General features: G+C 48.5%; 1 protein-coding gene across 1 annotated transcript in view; it reads left to right on the forward strand.

Annotated features, from left to right (window-relative positions):
* The first annotated feature begins 308 nt into the window (after positions 1 to 308).
* Positions 309 to 16,602, forward strand: part of EIF2AK1 (eukaryotic translation initiation factor 2 alpha kinase 1) — a 29,460-nt gene continuing 13,166 nt past the window's right edge. The window contains exons 1-10 of the mRNA XM_045300121.1: positions 309 to 450; positions 5,978 to 6,139; positions 7,200 to 7,333; positions 8,829 to 8,866; positions 9,514 to 9,613; positions 10,548 to 10,628; positions 12,086 to 12,185; positions 13,051 to 13,096; positions 14,307 to 14,616; positions 16,049 to 16,160. Coding sequence (XP_045156056.1) covers positions 324 to 450; positions 5,978 to 6,139; positions 7,200 to 7,333; positions 8,829 to 8,866; positions 9,514 to 9,613; positions 10,548 to 10,628; positions 12,086 to 12,185; positions 13,051 to 13,096; positions 14,307 to 14,616; positions 16,049 to 16,160 — 1,210 coding nt within the window. The 5' untranslated portion in view covers positions 309 to 323. The remainder of the gene's footprint in view (positions 451 to 5,977; positions 6,140 to 7,199; positions 7,334 to 8,828; positions 8,867 to 9,513; positions 9,614 to 10,547; positions 10,629 to 12,085; positions 12,186 to 13,050; positions 13,097 to 14,306; positions 14,617 to 16,048; positions 16,161 to 16,602) is intronic.

The raw sequence follows: 16,602 nt of genomic DNA on the forward strand, positions 1-16,602 counted from the left end.
GCACTGATTCAGGCCACGGGCTCTTATTAGGCTACATTGTAGCCGCTACAAGGTCTCCAGCAGTGACAGCTGGGGCGCAGCGGGCCTAGGAGTCCCTAGCAGCCTAGTCCCCGCCCAGAACTCCCAGACAGCCGCCTCCTTAAGACCAGCCTATCAGAGTGCGTGACCCGCCCACGGGGCGGAGCTATACAGACCACGCCCCTTCACCGATCAAGGGGCTGGCCTTCCGCTGCGTCCAGGGGCCACTTCCGGATCCCGGCGCAATCACTTCCGAGCTGTCTCCGTCGCGGAGGGCCAGCCCGCGGGCCGGCCGGCCTCCCGCGATGCGGAGCGACAGCGCTGGGTCGCCGGAGCGCGAAGCGGAGGACCACGCGGCGGCGGCGGCGGCGGCTTTACCTGCCCCGCCTGCCATCGATTTCCCCGCCGAAAGCCCGGACCCCAAGTACGACGGTGAGCTGAGCTTCCTTTCTGGGCTGGATCCGGGTTTGGGCCCGGACCCCGGGGGCGCAGCGCCGGTGGGGAGGGGGCCGCAGGACAGCTTGGAAAAGGGGACATTTGTGGTAACCGCCGCCGCTGCTACGCTGTTTACTTGTCTGGGTCCCGCCTTCTTGTCGCCACCCCGGGCGCCCGACGGACCTGGGCCCTGCCCGCGGCCACTGTCCAGCCCCGGGGTTCGGTGGTCTTGTCCGTCGATAGCGGGAGCTTTGGTCACGATTGGAATGGGGTTCTGGAGACCGCAAGCGCTGACCACTTGCAGCGCGGGGCTTTGAGTTTTTTGTAGCTCCACTGACCATATGGCAGCACGGCCCCCATTCTCTTTGCTTCTGTTTGTTTACAAGGATTTTCTTATGCGTTTGGGGTACTAGGCGGTAGTAAGCCGGGTTATTTAATACAACGGGAGAGGTATTGAACGCCTTGATTGTAGCAGGTTCAGAGTAACCGGTGTTTCCGTGCAAATGCAATGGCCTGTACTGGGTGAGCCTACTGCGATTCATTATTAGATGGTTTACTTGCCTTGGCAGTTGGTAAAATGTGACGACCCAGTTGAAATGTTCTTCATTGATTACTTAAGTTCTTTGATACCGGTACGTGGTGACCCACTGCTGTTGAGGTGATGCCAACTCATAGGACAGAAGTAGGACCGTTCTACGGGGTTTCCCAGGCCATAAATCTTTATGGGAGCAGACAGCCTTGTCTTTGTCGTGAAGGACAGCTGGTGGGTCCAATTCCAACCTTGATGTTGGCACTTTCCCCAGCTGTATCATCTGGGCTCCTTTCTGGACCCTACGGGGAAGCAACACCAGACTGGTGGTAATTGTAAGCAGGCTGTTGTTGCCAAGAAAAATTGTAATGGTTTTTCTAAAGGACATCCCCCTTCCCCCCAAGTACTAGGATGTCCAGGGTCTCTTGGAGTGTGGATCAACTGGAGGGCAGTGAGAAAGTGATAGCAGCTCACTAACGTCACACAGAATGTTATGTCATAGGACACGTCCCAGTTTTAAACACCCAAGTCTGTCTGCTGCTCTGTAACATCGAGATAAGGCTTTCTGCAAACTCAAGATAATGCTTGCAAGGAGTGATCTTGGATAAACTCACTTCAAGTTTCTTTTCCCGGGTTACCACCGATAAGACTGTTATGTTTACTCATGACCTTTTCTTTTAAAGAGGCCCCAAATGCCCAGCTAGCATATGTATATATTTTTTAATGTGACAAGTTAGAGCTAAGAAGCATTCTGTTGCACTTTAAAATAGATATCAAAACAAACAAAAGAGTTGAAAGACTTCTCAGATCTCATGTGGAAGGCACTCATCAGTTAATGGTAGAGCCTAAAAACTCATGGGGTCTAAAAGGTGGTGACCAACCTTTCATAGGGATTCATTCCCCTCCCCCCCATAACTAGCAGGAGCCTTTGAGCAGGGTGACTGTGGGACCCCGGCATTGGGAGCAGGGCCAGCAGTGTGTCTATCCAGCCATTGTCAGGCTCACGCTGTAGATCTTCAAAAACCAGACCATCTGCCTTCAAGTTGTTTCCCACTCTTTAGTGACCCTGTAGGGCAGAGTAGCACTGCTCCCTGGGATGTCTGACACTGTCAATCTGTAGGAGCAGACTGCCACGTTTTCTCCTCTGAGCTTCTGGTGGGTGCCAACTGCTGACCTCGCAGTGAGCAGCCCCACACATTACCCACTACCCCAACAGGACACTGTAAAAGCATCAGATAAATCTCATTTTACTTTTTCTTAGGAACTGTTAATGTAACAAAGAGTGCAGAATATAGTATGATTACATCTATCAATTTAGAATAAAAATGGAGCTACACAAAGGAACATTATTCTTAGTTGTTTGTTCATTTATTTTTCACTTGATTGTTAAAAGTTTTGTAATTAACTTTGGATTATTATAGTACATGTTCTTATTAATAAACCCATCTTTTTAGAAAATTACATTATACCTATGATTAAATCTGTATGTTTAGTATCTTATCCATCGTATGTTTTTTCTATGGGCTTATGTTATATTAGTATATAAGAAAACCTTAGTTTGAAAATTAAAAAATGAACAAACTCATTACATTTTCCCCCTTCATCTGGCATCACTTTTGCGCTTTCTTTTTTAACCTCTAAACCTCCTGTCTCTCCTGTCACTTACTAATGGACCCTGTGGATCGTTCTGTCTTGAGAAGATGGAGTTAGGTGATCCAATTCCGGTTTGTCTAGTCTCCAAGGACGTGGCAGAACTCTAGACTGCTGCTGTGCGTGGGCTCCGCGTCTCACTTCTTTCCCTTCTACAGGGGAACTTGACCTCTCTTTTCCTGTCTGCCCATTTCCCCTTGCCCAGAACTTGCCCAGAACTCTGAAGCTCTCAATTTCTGCCTCCATTTCCTTCCAGTTTTGTGCCCCCTAAAGTTTCTCATCTGTCTTTTTCCCTCTAGTAAGGATTATCAAGGATTTCCATAAAGACTCATCCTGGTAAAGTTGTCTTTTTAATTTTTTAAATGGCAACTTTCATTTGAAGCAGAATCCTGGTGGTAGAGTGGGTTACACATAGGGCTGCTAATCACAAGGTCAACAGTTCAAAATTACCAGCGGCCCCGGGGAGAAAGGCCTTCTATTCCCATAAACAGACTTGGAAACCCACTGGGGCAGGTCTGTCCTGCCCTGTAGAGTCCCTATGAGTCCGAATGGACTCAGTAGCAGCGAGTTTGGAATGAGAGTTCTTGATTCCACCGACCGACTCTTCTTTGTTGTTCTCCCTTATTAAATAGAACGCTTTTCTTATTGTGGAAGCTGGGAAAGGCCATTAGAGAGAAGTCAAGAACCCTCCTACCCACAATCCCACCACCGCTGACAGTGGGTTTTGTTTTTTTTTGGTTGTCCCCCTCTCAGTTTCATGTTATACGTTATGTGGAAGATACAGAAAAGGATGAAAACCCAAAATCTCATCAGCCCGGTATTACTGTTTGATTATGGTTCACATTTCGGTGTACCTGGAAGGAGATTCGGGTGTATCGGATTGCTGCAACAATGGGCCTAAATGTAACAATTGTGAGGATGGCCTGGGACCGAGGAGTCTTCCTCTCTGCTGCATGTAGTGTCCCCGAGTAAGAACGGATTGGACAGCATTTAACAACAACCACAAAGATGGTTAAGCATTAGGCTGCTAACCCTACCTGGGCTCTGTCCTAGGTACTAGCAGGCAAAGTGATGCCTCATGGCTCATTTACTGTTTCTCTGGAGAAAGATGAAGCTTTCTACTCCCATAAAGAGTTATGGTTTCAGAAATCCACAGGGGCAATTCTATCTCGTCCTATCGGGTTGCTATAAGTTAGAATTGACTGATGGCAGTGTGTTTGGTTTGGGGCTTCGGTGGTGAAGTGGGTTACATATTGGGCTGCTAACTGCCAAATCGACTATACCAGGTGTTCCATGGGAGAAGGCTGAGGCTCTCTGCTTTTGTTAAGATCTACAGCTTCAGAAAACCACAGGGGTCATTCTACTCAGTTCTGTAGGGTCGCTGTGAGTTGGAATGATCTCTTAAGCCAGTGATTAGAGACAATTTATGTGTTTAAGATTTTGTTTTAAAAACTGTCAAAGAAAGGTAGTATACATATTAAAAGACGTCTAGGTTTTATCAAACTAGAATAAAGATTTAGGGAGATCACTCACGAAATTTTAAGGTGTAAGAAAAGGGGAAAGTACCTCCCGGTGAGTCCCTGTAGTGAATGTACTTTTGACAGTTCAGTGTACACTCATCTGCAAATACTTCTGTCCTTGCTCCCATCTCTCCTCGGTGCCCAAACCAAACCTAGCACGGTGGAGTTTCTTCTGACACACAGCGACTCCATGTAGGGTTTCCAAGGCTGTAAATCTGTGAGAGAGCAGACAGCCTCCTCTCTCTCCCCATGGGCCTGCTGATGGGCTTGAACTGCGGCCCTGTGGTGAGCAGTCCAACACTTCCCGACAGCACCACCAGGGCTCTGTCCCAGGTACCAGCTGTCAAAGTGATAGCTCATGGCTCATCTGTCCACTGTGTCAGACAGGCAGACTGCAAAACAGCGTGTATAAGAGCATTCTAAAAGTTTGTGGAAAATGGAATGAAAAGTTTCCAAGAACTTTTGGAAGCCTCTTTGTACGTTGTAATTTTATTCTAAAAAAAAAAAAAGTGTGTAGATGTGTCATTTCAAGGAGAGGAGGCAGTTTTGCTTTGTTTCTCACATTTTGGCCAGGGATGTTTATACAGTTCTAAAATAACATACTTTGAAATGATGATTCTCGTCAATCAAAAACAAACAAATAAAACTGGACTCCTGGAGTCAGTGCCGACATGGCGGTCCTGTGGGAAGGAGCAGAACTGCCCCTGTGGGTTTTGAAGACTGCCGACCATCGTGGGCACAGGGTGCCTCACCTTTCCATCCTCCCATGGGATCCCAGTAGTAGGATAAAAACAATTTTTATCTTTGTCTTTTTGGTTTTTTAAGAGTTATATATTAGTATTTCCTCTGGGATAAACGAGCCTTTAAAAAAGCCTCATTTGCAGATTGCAAATATTCTGCACAATCAACTATTTTGTTCTTATTGTTGACAATTAGATCCGAGTCTCTTCCCCACCCCCCACCATTAAAAATAATAATGGCTTGGGCATCTATAGACATGAAAGGTCATCACTTCAAACCCAGCAGCCGCTCTGTGGTAGGAAGCTGAGGCTGTCTGCTCTTGTAAAGATTTATAGCCTTGGAAATGCACATCACCCATTCTACTCTGTCCTGTGGAGTCACTGTGAGCTGGAATCGATTCTACGGCAGTGAGCTTGGATTTGTTTCCCTATGTTTGAAATGAACTTGTAAGTTATTAAAGACTTCAAGTCCACTGCAGTTTTACTTTTCCTTCTTTTTCAGCCACTCAGACCAATATTTATATCTGAGGGACAAGGAATCCGAAGGGGTGATTTTTTTTAGGTATTTCTATCATTGTGGATAACATTGCTACGCTGGCTCCGCTTGCTTCCCTTCTCATGGCACCTTTAGCTTCCAGAGGCCAACCCAGGACTCCCTTCCAGAATGCCTTCCTACCGATTGATGAGCCTATCGGGGTAGCAAGTAGAATAAGGGTTTTGGGGGGTGGGGGTAGGGGTGGAGGGCGTTCTGGGGTGGTGGCTGGGGAGACGATGTCAAGGAGTCCAGGAAGAAAAAGAATGTTTGCAAACTGATGGTGGTAGCAATTGTACCATTCTGCTTGATGTGGTGGAACTGTGGAATGATATATGTATTAATTCCCAATTAATATTTTTTTAGAAAGCAAAATACATTTTTAAAATTTCAAAAAGAAAGACAGCCTTCCTGGTTCAGCCGCATCCAGCCTCATGCCTCTTTTCATTTCCTTCAGTGTAAATAGTGTCTGGGACTCAAGCCTGCCGTGCCCTTGTACAAGGTGCTTGCAATGAATTTACATTTTCTTTTCTTCCTGTTTTGACATTTCCAGAGTCCGACGTGCCGGCTGAACTCCAGGTGTTGAAAGCCCCCCTGCAGCAGTCGACGACGTTCCCCTTCGCGGTTGCAAATCAGCTGTTGCTGGTCTCCCTGCTGGAACACCTGAGCCACGTGCACGAGCCAAACCCAGCCCGCTCCCGACAGGTGTTTAAATGTCAGTAGGAAGGGCGAAAGCTGGCTACCTAAAGCTTGTGAACAGACCTCTGGTCTCTCAGAATGTGTGTGGTGTGACATAAGTATGAGTAGATGCTGTAGATCAGTGGTTCTCAACCTTCCTAATGCTGCGACCCTTTCATACAGTTCCTCATGTGGTGGTGAACCCCAACCATAAAATTATTTTCGTTGCTACTTCATCACTGTCATTTTGCTACTGTGATGAATCAGGTGACCCCTGTAGAAGGGTTGTTTGACCGCCAAAGGGGTCACAACCCACAGGTTGAGAACCAGTGCTGTAGCTCCCATGCAGGCAGTGGATCATGTAGATCAGTATTTCCCAAAGTGGCGATATTGCCCCCTGGGGGCTGCTACGACAATCTAGGGGGGCGGGGTGCAAATGCAGACAGTCTACACTGTATCCCGGGAGGAAGATGAGGCTTTCTACTCCCGTGAAGATTTACAGCCTCGGAAACCCAGAGAGGCAGTTCTACTCTGCCCTGTAGGGCTGCTATGAGTCAGAATGATCTCAGCGCAGTGAGTTTCAGGTACACAGATAGACAAAAGGGATGTACATTTATATGCAGATCATTGCCGTTCATTTTGTTATCTCTTCTAATTATTATTACACCTGTCTACTCTTTATTCTCAGCTTGCTGCCTGTCAGCAAAGTGTTACGTCTTTGTATATTAAACGAATGGTTTTTTTTTTTTTTAAAGAATGCTTATGTTTCTACATGTTTACATTTTTTCTTTGGCCTTATTTTTTTTAATGGAGCTTAGTACTTACGAACTGTCCAGAAATGGTAATCAGATGACTATACTGTATCAGCTAAGGAAGGACGGTGTACTTGTGATCAGTGAAGGCACTAATGGTTCTTCCTTATAAATTAATAAGTCAAACAGCTCCATAGGTAGGTAGGCGAGTGAGGGAGTGATTCACACACATCCGCTGTTGTTGGGCTCTGTCCAGCAGAGTCTGGTTCACTGGCCTCTGCGTTCTTGAAACTCGCCATTTCCCCATGGCCATTCCCGCACTCAGCTCCTGCCTTCTTTCTCTAGTGCTGTGCCAGACCTTCATCCAGATGGGGCTGCTGTCGTCTTTCACCTGCAGCGATGAGTTCAGCTCCCTGAGGCTGCATCACAACCGGGCTATCACTCATTTGATGCGCTCCGCCAAGGAGAGAGTCCGGCAGGTGAGCCCCAAAGAAGCCGACTCTGCGGATGACGGAAGCGTGTCTGACGTCCAGAGAAGTGTAATTTAGAGGATCGGGAAATTTCAGCTGTGAAGCACGTTTGTGAGAGTACACGTTTGAATGTGCTTTTAAAATATTTAGTGGCTGACTACCGACAAGTTGGTGGTTGGAACCGACCCCGTGGTGACCTAAGTCTGGTTGGATGAGAGCTGCCGATGCCGTAGCCCACCGCATTGCCTGGAGTCGGAATCAACTCAGTAGTAACACCACTGTGCTCGGCGCCCTTGTGCACCTGGGCTGAAAATAGTGACCACAAAGGACAGCAGCCTCTCTCCTGTGGGGCTTGTATTTTCATGAGGCACCAGGAGAAACCAGTAAAACTACGTAGAGAAGAATGTGTGGTGTGTTCCCAAAATACCAACTTACTGCCATGGAGTCGATTTCAACTCATAGGAACCCCATAGAGCAGGGAACAACTGTCCCCATGGGTTTCCAAGACCATAAATCTTGACAAGAGCAGATAGCCTCATCTTTCTCCCTCTGAGTGGCTGGTGGTTTTGAACTGCTGACCTTGCAGTTAGCAGGACTCCCTTGTGTGGTGTGTTAGGTGCTGATAAGGCTGAGGAGGGACGCAAAGCAGTTAGATAACATTGGGAGGGCGTGTGTGAGTTTTACTAATGTGATGCAAGATCTGAGGAGAAGGAATCACAAAGAGACCTAGAGGTCTGGTATTCCAGGCAGAGGAGCTGCATTGCAAGAACCCTTAGGTGGCCCTGTGTCCGGCCTGTAAGAGGAACAAGTGACCAGGGTAGACTGAGCAAGTGGGTCTGTGTAAGAGGGGACAAAAGCCATGGGCCCTCGAGGCAATTGTAAAGCATTTTACTCAGAGTCCGATGGGACGCAGTGCAGGCGTTTGAGTAGAGGCATGCCACAGCTCACTGACATTTTAGAGAGCCCTCTCACTGTGGTGTTGAGATTAGAGGAAGGGGCCAGGGCAGGTACAGCTGGACAAGTAGGGCATGATGGGGGCTTGGAATGGGGTCAGAGGAGAGTGGGGAGAGTCCTTACTTTCTGGAGCTGTTTTGAACTTAAATGAGCTCCTTTGCCCGGGCTCCTTCTTTAAGCTCTCAGCTCTGTCAGCATCCGGCAAGGTTGTAGCTGCATTCCCCATGGTCTTTCGGCCAGACAAAAATACTTGCACTGGTAAGCTACAAATAATATTGGAAGAGCCAGGGATGTTTTGTTTGGTTTCTAGCATTGTCAGAGCATTTGGGGCTATTCATATGGCATTGGGTTTGTTTGGTTTTGGGGTTTTTTTGGCATTAGATTTGATCAATTTCTTACTCCCTGGAACATTTTTTTTTCTCTCCCAGGAACTTTTCAAAGTGCATTTTGAACCCCCACCCCCACCCCTGCTTTTAAAAAAAGTTTTATTGATAGATAATTCACGTATCCTACAATTCAGTAATTTAATGACCTTTCTGATTTTTTTCAGGACCCTTGTGAGGAGAATTCTCATACCCACAGCATCAGGTATGTGTGAACACCTTGTTTTGAGTCTCCAAAAGTTAACTATCCAGAAAAAATAAGGGAGTGAGCCGAGAACTCCTTGTGGGGGTTACGAGAGTAGTTTATGAAACTGGAAAACTGTTCTCGGCCATCAATTACTGCTCTGAGATTAGCTTTTCTTCTCATTTACCACTCTGACTCCTCTCCCAAGGGTCCTGCCTTGTCTCTCCACCTCCAGATCAAACCCCTGTGCCCCCGCCGTCAGACATTCACACCCAACTCTGTTACGGCAGCACGTTTCCACTGTGCTCAATTCAGAATCTGCAGTGGGGCTGGAGCGCGAAGCTATTTCACTATGTTCATCCCGAGCTCAGCTCATTATCTCCCTGCCACCTTGCAGACTCTAGCTTTAGGAATCGATGCCAGCTTCTCACGAGAAGATGCCCTGATAAGATGCTTGAGTTGAGCTCAGTGACCTGCTGTCATTCCCTCAGCACACGTTTTCTCCGTAGAGATGGACAGAGGGCATGTGAATGTTAGTACACATCTCCTCGGGCCACAGTCAGTATGCTGGATGGGCTGCCAGTGAGCACGCCGCACAGTATCCTGGGAGAATTTGGCTCTCCGATGGCGTAACGTTAACATGCGGGATGTTTGTGTTTAATTTCTAGGTTAAGAGAAGTCGCCTTCGAAGCACAGACCTCGCGTTACTTAAGTGAATTTGAAGAGATTGCCATCTTAGGAAAGGGTGGCTATGGACGAGTCTATAAGGTAGTTTTACACACACTCGTTTGACCTGTCACTCCATCAGCTCGGGTATTTGAGGCACTGTTTCCATGACTGTTAATGAATGATGCTCAAAGGGTCATCGTAGAAATCAGGCATACCGATCTTTTCATTGACAAGGAAGTAGGTCAGTTTTGTTACTATTTTAAGCATGTTGAGTTCCATGGAAATGTCCTAGAAATGAGTTTCTGGGTTTTTTTTGGTGTGTGTAGTAGTTTACTAAGAATGTGCTATTGGAAAAAGCTGGGCAGTTGCATTTGGGACATCACATAGCTCTTTTGCTCAGAGCCCCATCTTCGGTGCTAGACCTTTGAGGTGGTGGGCTCTGTATGGAACCATGGAAAGCCTCCAGTTTAGCTGAGTACCAATGACGTCCTGATTGTAGAGAAGAGCACATGTGCTTTTACCTTCATTTTAACTTCTGGGGTAGTGTTCGATAAACATTGGGCTATTGACCACAAGGTCAGCAGTTCAAACCCACCAGCCGCTCTGTGGGAGAGAGATGAGGCTGTCTGCTCCCGTAAAGATTTACATACCCTGAAACCTTATATAGACTCACTATGAGTGGAAATGGACACAATGGCAGTGGGTTTTTTAAATTAAGTTTTAGATTTTTTGTGGTTTGGATAGCATGGATTATTTAAACTCAGGTTAAGTGGCCTGATGTGCTGAGTATACTGAGCAGCTAGCCACAGGTCGGCCCTTCCAACCCACCATTTGCTCTGAGAGAGAGACAGGGCAGGCTGTTTCCAAAGGGCGGTCTGGAAACCAGTGGAGCAGACCTCCTCTGTCCTGCAGGGTCACTGAGTCAGAAAGAACTCGAGGGCAGCGGGTAATGGGTGAGTAAGCTCAAGTTCAAGGACTGTCATCATTCATTTGGAAGTTAATGACAGGCTAAGCTTTCCTTCTTTCTTTTTAGGTCAGGAATAGATTAGATGGCCAGTATTATGCAATTAAAAAAATCCTGATGAAGAATGCTGTTAAAACCGAGTGCATGAAGGTATGATTTAAAAAAAAATTCTTTTGAGTTATTGAGCATTAGGGTCCCTTTGAAAGAGTTCCCCGTGGGAAGTATGTGTGAATGGGGTGTTTGGACGTTACACTAAGAATCATTTTACAGTAACTACAGTGAACACCACATTCCTTTTTAGACAGTTTTATGGACGCATAACTCATATATAACCCAATAGTTCAGTCACATCAAGATGAGTTGTACAGTCGTCACCGCCATCAGTGTTCTTGTACTGATTGTTATTAGCTTCCCATTCCCCCCAGCCTCCCCTGCAAGACCCCCAAAGAACCATGAATCTGGTTCCTGTCTGTCTACATTTACCCATCCTGGATTTCAGAGGCAGAAAACCATCCCAAAACAGCAGCAATAACAAAGCAAAGCATAGAAAAGCCTCCTTCAGAAAGCAAACTCAATTCTTAATTTGACTTTTTTTTTTTTTTTTTTTTGTAGCACCTTCAGACTGATCACATTTCAGGGTCATTTCTGGGGAAATTAATTTTTACTCAGCATCACCTCAGTTTTGTTTTTGCACTTAGCTTCACAGCGCTTTGCAGCTAGGCCATTTTTAACTCATGCAAGCTTCTGGCATGCCTGCATCAAGCAAGTCTATAGGCACCATTTCCCAGTAGCCTGTGGTTCCCTGGTGTCTCTGTTGCTTGCTGCTCATGGTCACACTACTCCAGGCCTTTAAATCCCGCTGTTGCACACTTCACACCGTCCATCACAGCGTGACCCTCATCGTTATGTGCCCTGGAAACGCCCTACATCCGTGTGGTTCACCTGACTGTAGTCCTCACTGGGTAGTGGTGTTCTGTCTGGGACTGAAACAGCAGGGTCCCCTGAGGGCTGCCTATGTGCATTGCTGCACAGTAACTAGGGTCCACATTGTGGCCTCTTTGCTCCCTCACCTGTACTGGGTGGCCCCAGGCAGGCCATCTTGTCCTCTGAGCCACGTCTGTCTCCCGCCCTAGCAGGGGTGGTGACATCAGAGGTTTTATTTACCTCGGGGAAGTAAGTGACGGACTGCTTCTGAGTCAGCTGGGAAAGCAGAGACACTGTGTGAAAATGTATGTGAGTTTCCGTGCTCGCTCAGTGGCCATTCGTTTTCCACAAAAATAGCCCAGCGATTTTTTACATATATATATTTTTAGCCCATTGCTTTTAAGCTGGCTTAGCTTCCTTGTAAGCAGGAGTTAATATTTTTTGCTCTACAACTGAACCCTGTGGTACCATGGACAGGGGAAGTTCCTGGGTGGTGCCAACAATTCTATGCCCTGGTAGCAGCCCAAAGGCTGTCCAGTCAGGCTTCACGGTCTTATATGGAGTTCAGTTCTCCCTCCCACACCCGTGTTGCCCCAAGTCGAATCGACTCTGTGGGACCCAGCAGTGGCGTGAGCGTTCAGCACCATTGGCGGGAGCCCCATCTAATTGCCTTTCCCTCTCAGGTACTCCGGGAAGTGAAGGTGCTGTCTGGGCTGCAGCACCCCAACATTGTAGGCTACCACACTGCCTGGATTGAACACGTGCACATGGCCAAACCGGAAGGTAAGCAGCCTGCAAGGGTAGAGGTTGGAGGCTGCCACACGATGGCACCGGACCCTGTCCTGCCTGCCGCCTGTTTCTGTCTGTCCCACAGGCTGAGAATGGTTTTTACATTTTTAAGAGATGAAAAAAAACCTCAAGGTGAATATTTGGTGGAAGTGATAGGCAATTTCAAGGCTGACTGACTGTAAACAAGACTTTCTGGAGCACAGTTTGACACTCGTGTGTTAACGTTTCCTCTGAGGTGCCTTCGGCACCTCCCTGGCTGAATCCTAGTGGGTTCCGGGTTAGGACGCTAACTAACCATGCAGTCAGTGCTTGGAAACCCCGGCTGCTCCAAGGCAGGAAGATGAGGCGTTCTGCTCCCGTGAGATGTACAGCCTCAAAACCCATGGGGCGGCTCTGTTCTGTCCTGTAGCGTCGCTGCGAGTCAGAGTTGACTCGCTGGCAGTGAGCTGGCTGACTCCACGGCTGCAGCAGAGTCTCAGGGGCCCACGAAGTCTCCAAGGTTGGCTATTGGATTCTTTACCGTTGTATAGTGGAGCGGGGGTGGGGGCGGTGTCACCCTTGGCTTCCATACAGCCTTGGAAACCCTAGTGGGCAGTTCTACCCCGTCCTCATGGGGTCACTCTGAGTCGGAGCCAGCTTGTTGGTAATATGTTTGGTTATTTTGGTTTGGGCTTCGGTGAACAGCCTTGTCTATAATTCTAAAAATAGGTCAGTTGTTCAGAAGTGCTTCCTATCTTGAACTTGGCCCAAAGGTCATGGCATTTTGGTATCATTTATATGTCTTGGCTCTGCCTTCGCCTCTCTAGATTGGAAACTTGAGCCACTTGAAGGTGTTTCTGGTTTTGTGTTTGTTCCTCAGACAGCGTGTCCGTCCAGCTGCCCTCTCTGGAAGTGCTCTCCGAAAGGTGAGTGGACTTGTGTGGACTCCGCGAGGGGCCTGCAGACGGTTCGGGATCGATTCCATTAACTCTCAGTTCCATTCTTCCACAACTGCTCTGAAGCCCCCGCCCCTGTGAATTTACTCACAGTCACCTGCATGGGGTGTCTCGGGGTGTGGTTGCAAGCTGCTTGTTTCCGTTTCAGAATGTTAATTCCTCCTCTCGGGTACTCCCTGTGAGGTATTTGAGGGGTTGACTGATTTTGCCTTCTGCTGTGCATGCTTTGGTATCGCATCAGATAAGAGGCTGACGGAAGCGAGGCTCAGAACCAACATGCTTCACTGCATTTCCTCCAGCTTCGCATGTTGATCGTGAATCCATTTTGAGCCTGTTAATCTGTGTGTTAAATCAATTTTTCAGATTTGGCATAGTTTTAGAGGCTTTTTTCCCTTTTCCTCAGAGCTAAGCGATAAAACTATTTTCAGTCCCGAATGAAAGAACAATTGATCTCTATTTTTTTCCAAAAATTTTGTAACTTTTTATTTGAAATAACTTTATACTTAGCGAAAAGTCGAAAGATTCGTACAGCAGCTTCACATTCACTTTTCACCCAACTTCCCCTCTTGTCAGCAGCTCGCACAACCAAAGTACAGTTAATTATAAAAGCAACAGGCCAATTGACGTACCGGATGTGCAATGGCCAGGCTGACAGGTCCATTGGCATACCACATCAGTTGCCCTCGGATGGATCCTGCCGCCTGGTCTGCGTGTATCAGAGCAGAACGTGCCTGCCAGGCATTTCAGCGGCAGGGTTTCATCAGACCCTTAGGCCAGTCTAGCCTGGAGCTTCTGGGAGCACTTGAACCTCCAGCCTTTTGGTGAGCAGCTGATGCTTGCACCACCTGGGGCTTGATTCTCGTCGGTGCCAGACAACGGGCTTTTCATGTTCCACCGGTTTTTTATCCTGTGCTCTCTCTAGGGCCTCTCCTGACATCTGGCCGTCAAGTCTGTTTTCCTCAGTCTGTCCTGTCCCCCTTGATCTTGAGTCTTGTGATGGGCACCAGTTAGTTATTCTGGACGGTGCAGAGCGCCTCTGTTCGCCTGCGGGGCCATGCAGTCAGACTGAGGGGACGCACCTGAGGAGACATGTGCGGTGGGGAGAACACCTGAGAAGTGATGGAGGACCTGCCTCTGGTCTCCTTCACGCCGTTTTCACCCTCCCCTTCTCCCCCTGCAGTGACCAGTGCAGCTTTAAAAACGATGGCGGCGGCAGCAGCAGCTCCTCCATCATCTTTGCCGAGGTCACTGCAGACAAGGCCTTTGGAGAGCCGGGTTTTGAGGTTCAAGAGAACAGACTGGTGAACTACACCCCTGGCATGACTACCAGAGAGGCCCCTGAGTGTGAGCCCTGCTCTGAGCTGCAGGAAGATGGCGGGTCGCTGGCTGCTGAGTGTGAGCTGCTCAGGTGTCACTCAGACAAGGAGGAAGCGTTCACGTCCACCGAGGAATCGTCCGAAGAACACGTCGGCGTGTTCGGGCAGACAAAGGTAGCCAACTTCCCCAGATCTGCTGTTGTCCTGGTCACCTGGCTTGCTTGTCTCCAGCTCACTTCCCACCATGCTCTTGTTCCTCCTGCTGCCTCCTGGTCCCCCTGCCCTCCTATCCATGCGGCTCGTTTATATTCTGCTTCGGTTCTGTGTGCGCGTGATGCTGTAAACATCATTTGCGCACAGAGACTTCCCGTGGTCTGGAGCATGACTTTCGGAGAGGGTCCTGGCAGGATCGCTGTGATCATTTTCCAGGATGCTTTTCCGTTGGGCGCGTGGGCACTTCAGTCATGCTGGGCTGCTTAGAGCTGAATGCTGCCCAACCTCCTATCCCTTAGTAACTGGCAGCATCAACCCCAACCTCTTTGTCGAACAGACCACAGCCTGCTGTGTGTCGGTGTTTGGATCAGTGAGCCGGCAGTGAACAACTTGGAGTCAACATTTGAGGACGATAATATCAAATGGTCACACTGCAGCATGGACCCTTCATGTCGTGTTGTCTGACTGCTGGTTCACTGCAAACAAACGAGGCGGCCCAAGTGCAGTTCCTCATACTCGACTATGTCTGAAGCGGGGGCCTGCTTGTACTCTGTGCACAGAATTAATGCGATCACGGTAATTCAGTTAACTCTGTACTGCAGAGTGCCTGTCAAGGAATTCATGTGTCCCTGTCCCTGTGGGCGATCCTGGTGCCCTAGTGGGTTACATGTTTCACTGTTAGCCACTGGTCGCCGTGTGCAACTCCCAGCTGCTCCTATGGAGAGGCTCAGAAACCCGTTGCCACAAGTTGGAGCTGACTCAGTGACGGTGATTTCTTTTTGCAATTTGAAGCGTGCCTCTGTGTGGGTGCCTTTTTTGTTTTTTAAAGACAGAAACTCAAGCAGGCTCACCTCAATACAGAGTTGAATTCGGGAGACTTTTCAAGATGATCATTTCATTTATCTGTGTTAACCTTTAGAGCAGTCTCCTGAGTGCCAAGAACAAGAGACTATCAGGAGCCTAATCTCTGTTGACCTCTCTTGGGCGAGGTATTAGTCACGTACAGGGGGAGGCAACCAAGGCAGACATACTTGTGAGCACGCAGAGCCGAGTGCCATCCCGTGGCGCACAGCTGTGTGCTGATGCTTGGCCTTCACCTGAAAACAATTTCTGTCAACATAGACTGAAGCTTGGGGACCAGGTTCTCAATGTCTCACATGAGGCCCTGGCCATGTGGCCCCGGCCACTTCTTCTGTGACGTGGTGTTTTCAGTATGGCTTTTCTGATCTGCCCCCTTCACGGGCTCCTGAGGCAGGCCTGCATCTGTCCGCTGGGTCTCAGATGTCAGCTCAGGCTCCTGGCCAGCACAGGTCCCCGCGCACGTGTTGACTCGGTGCGTGACGACGTGAGCCATTTGTAACAAGAGGGGGGTGCGTGGCGTGTCCTCCTGCAGGTGCAGTATCACCTGATGCTACACATGCAGATGCAGCTGTGTGAGCTCTCGCTGTGGGACTGGATCACCGAGAGGAACAGGAGTTGCCGGGAGTGCGTGGAGGCGGCGTCCTGTAAGTACCATGCAACCGGCCACAGCTGAGCTGTTCTGCCGTCGATGGAGACAGTGTCTCCAGGCGTTTTAGAAGCAGTCACCGATTTCTCAAGATTTTCTACAAGTATTTGAAGTAGCTCAAACCCCAATGTACTGCCATTGAATCAGTCCCGACTCATAGCGACGCTGGGGTTTCTGAGCCTGTCGATCTTTATAGGTGCAGACAGCGTCATCTTTCTCTCTCAGAGTGGCTGGTGGGATTGAACCACCAACCTTGCAGTTGGCAGCCCAATGCTTAATCCAGCAGGACTCCTTACATGTTTGAACCCACTGCGATGTCAGAAGTTCAAACCCACCAGCTGCTCGGAGGGAGGAAGATGACGCTGTCTGCGTCTGTCCAGATTGACTACACCACCTGGCCTCCCCAAGTGGGTTCACATCAGAACCATTATTTCAGACAC

Source organism: Echinops telfairi, unplaced genomic scaffold, assembly GCF_000313985.2.
Source record: "Echinops telfairi isolate 266 unplaced genomic scaffold, ASM31398v2 ScPeMD7_5;HRSCAF=22, whole genome shotgun sequence".
Taxonomy (NCBI): Eukaryota; Metazoa; Chordata; class Mammalia; order Afrosoricida; family Tenrecidae; genus Echinops; species Echinops telfairi.